The sequence below is a fragment of the Rousettus aegyptiacus genome, unplaced genomic scaffold, assembly GCF_014176215.1.
Source record: "Rousettus aegyptiacus isolate mRouAeg1 unplaced genomic scaffold, mRouAeg1.p scaffold_m13_p_3, whole genome shotgun sequence".
NCBI classification, from domain to species: domain Eukaryota; kingdom Metazoa; phylum Chordata; class Mammalia; order Chiroptera; family Pteropodidae; genus Rousettus; species Rousettus aegyptiacus.
In genome coordinates, this window is record NW_023416306.1 from 125868865 (window position 1) to 125878872 (window position 10008).

The window sequence follows — 10008 nt, forward strand, 5'->3', positions numbered from 1 at the left end:
AAACTAAAATTTATGTTTATTTAAAAGCCCATCCTCAAATGTTTACAGCAGACTTACTTAAAAGAGACAGTGCTGGAAATACCAGACATTCTTCAACAAGTAAATGGTTAAGTAAACCATGGTACATCCATACCATGGAATACTACTCAGCAACAAAAAGGAATGAAGTATTGATACAAGCAACAACCTAGATGAATCTCTAGGAATTGGGCAGAGCGAAGAAAAACCAACCCCAAAAGGTTACATGCTGTTTGATCCCACTTAAATATTCAAGACAAATTCTTTATTTTAAAATTGAGATATTCACAAAGCATAAATTCACCTTTCACAATTCATGACTCTAGCTAGTTTTTACTGTACTCACGATGTTGTGCAACCATCAACACATTGCAGAATTTTTTTAAAAAAATTAACTATTTTTTGGAGTTTTGGGTTCACAGCAAGTTGAGCAGAAAGAACAGATTTCCATTTACCTTCTGCCCCCACACACACATGCAGAGTCTCCCTCACTGTTATCTCCCACCAGAGTGGTACATTTGTTACAATCGGTAAACATGCACTGACACGTCATTATCACCCACAGTCCATAGTTTACATTAGAGTTCGCTGTTGGTGCTGTATATTATATGGGTTTTGACAAATGTATAACGATATCAATCCACCATTATAGGATCATATAGAGTAGTTTCTTTGCCCTCAAATTCCTCTGTGCTTCATTTATTTATCTCTTCCTCCCTGAAATTCCTGGCAACGGATTTTACAATCTCTACAGTTTTGCCTTTCCCAGAATGTCATATACTTGAAATCATACAATATACAGCCTTTTCATATTTGTTTCTTCCATATAATACACAATTTAGGTTCCTCCATGCCTTTTAATGGTTTGATAGCTCACTTATTTTAGCACTGAATAATATTCTGTCTGGATTATTTACTTAAGGACATCTTCATTGCTTCAAAGTTTGGATAATTATGAATAAAGCTGCTATAAACATCCATATGCAGGTTTTTGTGTGGCCATAAGTTTTTAATGTTCCAGAATGTATCCATCATCCCCAAAAGGAACCCCATACCTGTTAGCAATCATCCACCAGTCCCCTCCACTCCCACCTCCAGCCTCTGGCAATCACTAATCTTTCTCTATGGATTTGCCTATCCTAGGTATTTCATTTCAATGAAATCATACAATATGTGGCCTTTTTGTGTTTGGCTTCTTTCATTTAGCATAATGTTTTCGTGGCTCATCATGTCGCAGCACATATCAGTAACCCATTCCTTTTCACGTCTGTATAATATTCCGTTGCATAGCTATAACATCTTTTGTTTATCCATTCAGCACCTGATGAGCATTTGGATTGTTTCCACTTTGGGGCTATCATGAATAATGCTATGAATATTTGTGTATGAGTTTCTGTGTGTACCTATGTTTTCAATTATCTTGGGTGTATGGGTAGGAGCAGAATTACTGGATAATATAGTAACTATGTTTAACTTTTTGAGGAACTACCAAACTGTATTCCATAGCCACCAACACCTTTATACATTTCTGTGAGCAATGGATAAGGGTTCCAAGTTCTCTGTATCTTTGTCAACACTTATTTTCCTTTAAAAAAAAAAAAATTGCAACAATCCTCATGAGTCTGAAGTGGTATCTCACTGTGGTTTTGATTTTCATCTCCCTAATGACTAATGATAATGAGCATCTTTTTGCACTTCTTGTTCATTTGTATATCTTCTTTGGAGAAATGGCTATTGAAATAGTTTGCCCATTAAAATTTTTTTTGTCTTTTGATTAAGTTGAATATTTAACATTCTTGAAATGACAAAATTATAGAAATGGAGAACATATTAGTGGTTGCCAGAGTTAGAGATGAGGTGCAGGCGGACAAGAAAGAGATAGGTTTGCTTATAAAAAGACAAAGGGATCCTTATGGTCTTGGAGCTCTTATGTATCTTGACTGTGGTGCTAGACAGACAAACCTACACGTGATAAACTGTACAGAACTAAATACACACACATATACATATATTCTAACATGAGCACAAGCAAAATTGGACAAATATGAACAAGAATGGTGGATTGTATCACTGTTGATATCTTATTTGTAATACTGTACTACAGCTTTGCAAGATATACCACTGGGAGAAATATGGTACAGGAAACGTGGGATCTCTCTATTATTTCTTATGACTGCATATGAATATACAATTCTCCCATTAAAAGTTTCAATGAGTGAAAAGCAACAGTAAGTACTGATGAGGCCACAAAGCAACCAAAATGCAAAACAGTGCAGCAACTTTGGAAAACAGGCAGACTCTCAAATGAAATGTATGACTCCCACTTGACCCAACCATCCTACTCCCAGATTTCTATCCAAGAGAAATGAAAACTTTTGTTCAACAAAAGTTCAAACATTTGTAACCAAATGTTTATAGCAGTATTATTTATAATTGCCAAAAACTGGAAATAACTCAGATTTCTTTCAACCTGTAAATGGATAAACAAACTGTGCTATATCCATATAATGGAATATTACCACACTATTCAGCAGTTAAAAGGAATGACTAATCCAACAACATGGAATCTTAAATTTGTTTTGCTAAAAAGTCAAACTCAAAATTTTATATCCCAGGTAATTTATATGATACTATATGGGAAAGGTGACCCTTTTTTGTGTCAAAAAATCAGTAGTTTCAGGGATGGGAGAATGAGCAGTTGACTAAAAAGGGAAGGAAACTTCTGCATGAGGGGACTTCTGGTGTAATGGAATTGTTTTTGCATGACATTGTGATGGTGGAAACAGAAATCTATGCATTTGTCAAAATACACAGAACTGTTACAAAGAATGAATTTTATAATATTCAAATTTTAAAAGTTAACCAAAACATCCACACCATGCACTACTAGCCAATAATAGAAAGGAATTATTGATACATCCAACATGGATGAATCTAAAGAGCATTATGCTGAGTGAAAGCCTACTCTGTACCTATGATTTCACATAGGTACAGAGTCAAAAACATGATTACATTTATACAACATTCTTGAAATGACAAAAAGAGAGATGGTGAACGAGTTAGTCACTGCCAGGCATAGTGGGGACTGAAAACATGTGATTATAATGAGGTCTTGGTGGTGATGGAATAGTTCTATATCCTGAATGAGGTAGTAGTTGCACAAATCTACACGTGACAAAATGACAGAAGTGGATAAGCATACTGGACCAACGTCATTTTCCAGGGTTTGATACTGTACTACGGTTATGTAAGATGTAGCTACTGGAAGAAACTAGACCTTTTTGTACTATCTTTAAAACTTCCCAAGAATCTAATTATTTCAACATAAATTTTTTTTAAAAAAAAATGAAATAAACCAGATGTGGGGGAACAATGGCATGCAGATGATGACAAATGAACTAGATTAAAAATCAGTCATAACCACAATGCTGAAGACAGGCAGGAGTGGCCCTAACTTTGGAAAACTGCCTAGATATTGTCAGGCTAAAGACAAAAGAATTGTGCATAGATCTATATTGTAAATGTGTTGTTCACAGGGGTGCAGGTTAGCAATTCTGAAACTACTTTATATATTTACTAGAGTAGAAAAAATAACTAAATATGTTGTACATAAGAGCCAGCTTTCTTTTTGTTAAGAAACCAGTTACAAAGAGAGGAAAAGCTAAAATGACTACTGTGGTACTGGACTGCAGTCAGAATTACCAATGTAGACTCATGGTATGTTTTATTAATATATGCAGATAGGCACAAAATTAAATAGATGTGTGTATGCATTGATTTGATTAGCATACATTTATTTTCTATTTCTTTCCATCTAGAGGGAGTAGTCCAGTAAAACCCTTGTAATAACAAGCACACCTATCATTCAGATCTTGGTTTCTAAATACAATTCTTCAACAAAAGGAACCAAGTCTCTTTAGAGAAATGATCGATTCCAAGGCAAGGAAAGAATAAGCTGAGCCTGGAACATGTTATGGTGCCAAAAAGCAAGTAAATGCAAAAGAAGAAAAAGCAGAACATGTCAGAAGGGCGTACAGAAGACAACTTGAAAAAATTACCGAAGGGCAAAATTGGAACAACTGGAACAACAAAAGAACACTAGTACTGGATTATAACCTAAAGCATAAAATAAGTATTTGTCCATACTGGTATAAATAACTGAATAAATATATGGGGGAGAAGGGACAATTTTTTATTACAGAAAAATTCCAAGTAATAAATGAAAAAGGAATGAGGTAAATAAAAAATGACCTTTATAACCCAAAAGTAATAATTGCTAAAGGTAGTGGGAGACAAGAGTTTAAATAGAAACGGGATATCTGCAGTCTCAAAGTATTTCCTTGAAAATATTTAGTATTTACACGGTGCAGAATAAAACTTTACAGGGAAGAATCCTGTTAGATACCACCTTAACCAAGTGATCATGGTTTAAATCAAGAATACATATCAACATCTTGTATTCCCAACACAATGCATGAAAAGGGCATGAAGGACCCCAATCAGTTGACTTTGCCTTAACCAGAAGGGAGACTCTCCAGGTGGGCCTGACCTAACAAGGTGAGCCTGAAGTAGCTAAAGTCACTGCTCTGTGGACCTTAGGGAAGCAAACTGACAGTTTGTGAAGAGGGTCATGTGGCAGGGAATGTCAGCAATATCTGGGAAATAAGGGCCTCAGTCTTACAACTACAAGAACATGAATTCTTCCAACCCCTATAGGATCCCAAGATCCAGATGAGAACGCACTTCAGACAACACCTTGATTTCAGCCTTGTGATACTGTGAAATCCAGCTACCATGTTTGGATTTCTGACCTACAGAAACTGTGAAGTAATCAATGGATGTTGCTTTAAGCCACTAAATTTGTGATAACTTGATACAGAGCAACAAAAAACTAATACAACAAATGGACTATAGTCTATAAAATTGTCAAGATCGTGAAAGACAGGAAAAGGGAGGAACTCTCATAGACTGGAGAAGACTACAGTTGAAGGACACTCAGGAGGCATGACAACTAAATGCAATTTGTGATCCTAGAACAGAAAAAAAGACATTAGTGGAAAAAGTGATATAAATCAGTATTTAAAATCTGAACAAATCCTGTAGTAACGGTTTTGTACAAGGCTAATTTCTTCATTTCAATAATTGTTCTACAATTATGTAAGATGTTAACATATAAGGAAGTCAGTTTAAGGGTATATAGAAATTATCTATACTATTTTTGCAACTCTTCTATGAAACTAAATTTATCTCAAAATAAAGTTAAAAACATGCATATTTTCAAGTTTTGTCCCAAGAATAATAAGCATATTTAGCACCCAAATTGTCTCAAAATATTATTTCCACTAAATGATAATACGGCTCATTGGTACTACAGTAGATTCTGGATGTGAAGCAAGAAATTTACCAGATGAGTCTTACGTTAGTTAGGGTTTTCCAGAGAAACAGAACCAAGTGTATAAGGAACTGGCTCAAGTGATTATGTAAGCATGCAAGTCCCAAGATCTGCAAGGGGAGTCGGAAAGCTGAAGACCCAGAAGAATGAATGATTTAATTCAAATTTAAGTCTGAAGGATTGAGAACCAAGAAAACTGATGGTGTAGTTTCTCTCTGAAGGCTGGCAGGCTTGAGACTCAGTAAGAGCTGATGTTTCAGTTCAAGTGTGAAGGCAAGAAATAAAGCTTATCAGTCCCAGTTGGAAAGCAGGAAGGAGTTTCCTCTTACTCAGCCTTTTTGTTCTACCCGGGTGTTCAAATGATTGAATGAGGCCCACCCAGCATAGGAAGAGCAATCTGCTTTTACTCAGTTTACAAATTTATTTATTTTATTTAATTCCCCCACCACGTTGCCATCTCCCCTCAAGAACTGAATCTCTGAAGGCGAGGCATCTCCTCCCACATGCTCACAGCACACACCCAGAGACTGGAGCACCCAGGGCCTGGCACACCCGGGGTATGGACTACGGCTCCACTGGGGCTCGAACCCAGGTCCTTCTGTGTGTCAAGCAGACGTGCTAACCATTAGTCTATGGAACCGCCCCGATTTACAGATTTAAATGTTAATCTCATCCAAAAACACCCAAAATAACATATGACCACTCCATGACCTAGTCAACTTGACATATAAAATTAACAATCACTAGCCTAGAATATTTTGTTCAGATAAAAAATAAAGAAACTATCACAGATTAAGGGAGTCTGGTCAAAAGGACACAGAAGCAATAAAAGAGCATCTACTGGCAAAAGATGGGACAATTTGAGTATCAAAAAGTAATAAATGCAATTAAGTATATAAAGACCCATGAGTCCATAAAGACATTTTTAAAAAGAAAAAGTGGAAAACTAAAGAAAACAAAATTTTAAAAAACAATATCAGCAAATACCAATAGAAGTGACTAGGGCACCAATTCTTTAGTCTGGAAATTATGTATTTATTCCCCTTCCAATATGAAGTATATTTCAGGGTATCAAATAACCCTGGTTGATGAGGGAAAGTTCTTTAGAGGAATCTCAGCTAATTGTGAAAGAAATAACAAAATTAGAAAATCAGTATTTTATAACCCCTAATGAAGGAAAATATTCATTGGTGAAACCACAGATGAAAGTTGGAAGGGAATCTTTACAACAGCGCAACCAGGCTGTCTCACTAAACCCAATGATCAACAGTAGCATCATGTGCCTGCTGATGTGATATGACATCAAGGTCAGTGATTGCCACAAAAGCTGTACACAAATCTAACCATGCCTTTAGTGTCGTTAGTGTCGACTTGCATTTAGAGGAAATATGAGAAAGGAACCAACGAAGACATAAACATGTAAATTCAGAATGTGGGATGTCCTATACAACAACTGGCCTAGTTTAACAAGTTAAAAACACGATGTTAAAAAACTGAGGAGGGGGCTGTTTTAGATGAAGAGAGACCTAATAGACATAACAACCAAATATACTATATGAACCTTGTTTGGATCCTGATTAACACAAACCAAATGTAAAAGCAGATTTTTGCACAACTATAGAAATTTGATTATGGAATGGTATTTAATGATACCTAGAAGTTACTGATAACTCTATTGGGTGAGACAGTGGCATTATGTTATTAATATGTAAGAAAATATTTTATAACATGCATACTGAACTATGCAGGACAGAGTTGATTTATCTGAATTGTCTTTAAAATTAAATAAAAATAAGAATAAAAAGAATTTTAAAAATCTAATCCCTAGGATCTTGCTCAGGGTTAAAAAAATCATGTCTAAGCTTCTGGAATTTGGAACTCAAAGGGAGTTAGAAATTTCCACTGAAAAACTGTCTCCATATTGTAAGAGTTATAGCTGTATAAATTCCCTAAATTCTTCAAGGCAGTATTTCAAAAATCAAAAATAGGAGTAAATTCATACCTAATACGTAAGTGTTGTGTTCATTTTCCACCACTTAATAATATACATGTTTAACCTCAGTATTTCTTTTAAGTTATTCTTAAATTTTTGTTTTTAGAATTTTATGGAAAGCAACATAATTATACTTATGGGAACAAAATCGTAGTAGTAATTATAGATTTCATATTTACGGGGGAAAAACCCTGAGTGCTTACTCTTCCAAGCACTATTCCAAGAACTTTGCATGTATTAATTCATTAATTATTAAAACAATCCTATGAAGTGGGTACTATGATTATTCTCATTTTACAGACAAGGCATTAAACAGTAAAAGCTGCCCACCCCAGGTTCCATAGCTAATACATAGCAGGACTAGGATCAAAGACTTATAGTCCAGCTCCCAAAACCCAGCTCTTAACCACTACACTGGAGCTGACTTACAATAAGGCACCCTTTGCCTGATGTTACTATCTACTCCATTCCAGTACTAGCAGCTGGATTTCATCATTTCCAAGTAGCAGATGAAGAAAAAAATGATGTAAAAATGAATAGTAAAACTTACCTTTTGAATGGCTTCTTCCATATCCAACTCAAATTGTTCATTCTGTAATAATCTGAGGAATCTCTTGTGCTCAACTCGGTCATCATTTTCATACTGTACCATTTGGTCCCTGATTTGATTCTCTATCTTTTTTAGTGCCTTAACATGCAATTTTGTGCTGTAGTTTTTATCTACTAATTTCTGATGCTTTTCACTGATACTCATAGTTCTCTTTTTGGCATCCTATAATGCAAAAAGTAATAACAAAATAAAAGTATGCAAGTTTTGGTGTTCCAAAATCTGATTTTTAAAAATATATTGATATAAGAAAGCCCCAGTAACAAATTATACAAAGATAGGTAACAGAAATAAAAGGGACTTTGGTAGATAATAAATAAGTGGTAGATAAATACGTTGATACATTGATGAAGTAGGGACTATTATTCCCCATACTACAGATGAGGCATGAAAAGTCAAAGCAGCTTTACCCAAGGTTTCTCAGCTGATAAAGAGCAGCAGTCCAGGAATCAAAGACAAGCAGTCGAACTCTACAGAGCCAGCTCTTTACTACTATGCAGGGAATCCCACCCTGCAACCCCCGCCTTGGCCATAAAGTGCTGCTGAGATGCCTGGTCAGATTTTCCTAATACAGATTTAATAGAACAACCCACTGCTACTTATTCGTTCACTGTCTCCTGGACTTTTATTTCCACTTGTTTGTTCAGCGGCTCTTACTCATTTCCTAAATTTCCTGAAATATGGGAAAAAAGATATTTACCGGGCAAACCAAAGACATGGGGAAAATGCAAACAGGGCTGGAAGCCACCACGAGCGTCCCTTAAGTAATTGCACCTGAGGCCTTTGAAAGCAAATACAAGTTTCCCACTAAGTCTCAGGTTAGGCATTCAAATCCTTTTTAAGAAGCAGGCTGGCTCTAAACTACAATTCAATCAACAGATTAACAAGTAGTTTTGAGATCCCCCAACCGGCTCACCATCTTGGTGGAGAAAATTCCCCCTCCGGCTCCCAGAGCTACCGCCTCCCGCAGCAAACGAAATGGCTGGCTGAGCGCCTTTGTGTTTATGCGGTTTCCCAGCAACGGCCGCCGAGGAGCCCCAACCAAGGTGCGGCCTCCCATTGGACAAGCAAGATCCAATCGACCGTGAGCTTCTTGGGAGGCTGGCAGGGCGGCTACTTCTATAGGTCTAAAGGAGACTGGTGGGAAGTTCAAATTTTGTGTCCTAATGCAATCCCTTGGCAATGTATTAGGGAGCTCAAGGTTTTCCTCAAATGGATACTGTTTGGTGGGGTTGGGAGCCAAGCTGAGGCCTGTAGAAACTGTTTACACAGAAATACATAAACTCCTGTCTAGTACAAGAGGCTAAGGTCACTTTCCATGCACAGAACATCCTGTGCCCTCACTGCCTATTCTACCTGTGTTGATGATTGCTTTTGTCCTCAGCAGTGGGAGGCCCGGTCACTGCCCCTTTTGCTGGGTAATTGGGAGACGCTGGGTAGCGCTTGCTTCCAGGAGCCTCCTCTCCCTCTCCACTCCCCGCCCACCCCATACACAGAGAAGCCGTTGGTAAACTTACCAAATAAAAAGTATGGGCCACATGATCCAGGTACCAATGAGAGAACAGACAGATGATGATGGCAAGATGTTGGTCTGGTTTATCTTATCTGCAAGTTAGACACTAAAGTCCATTTTAATTGGAAGAGTTTAAGGAACAGAATAGGCCAGGTAAATTAGTTAAATATATTGATTTTAGAGATGACATTTTTAGAAAAATCGCATCAAAAAAAAAATTAAGGTAATGAGTATCTGACCTAGTTTGTGTTACCTAATTTGAAGTTCGCCTTGTATAGCAATGTGTCTGCTTAAAGATTAATAACAAAAAGACTTCCAGTTTCAGCCCAAAATATAAAAAGCTTGGAAGTTATCATTTACATCCTTACTACCAGAAAAAGCAAAATAAACTAAAAATTAATCATTTTTCTTGGACTAATTATAGAACCAAGATAACAATGCAGCCCACTACCCTGGAATCTTGAGAGAGAGGTGAAACTAGGGAG

The 10008-nt window shown here is 36.7% G+C and overlaps 1 protein-coding gene across 1 annotated transcript in view; it reads right to left on the reverse strand.

Annotated features, from left to right (window-relative positions):
- The window catches only part of MNS1 (meiosis specific nuclear structural 1), a 27978-nt gene extending 18893 nt beyond the window's left edge, over positions 1–9085 (reverse strand). Inside the window, exons 1-2 of the mRNA XM_016158505.2 lie at positions 8927–9085; positions 7954–8175 (exon numbers count right to left, since the gene is read on the reverse strand). Of these exons, the coding sequence (XP_016013991.2) occupies positions 7954–8175; positions 8927–9070 (366 nt within the window). The 5' untranslated portion in view covers positions 9071–9085. The remainder of the gene's footprint in view (positions 1–7953; positions 8176–8926) is intronic.
- Positions 9086–10008: the final 923 nt, after the last annotated feature.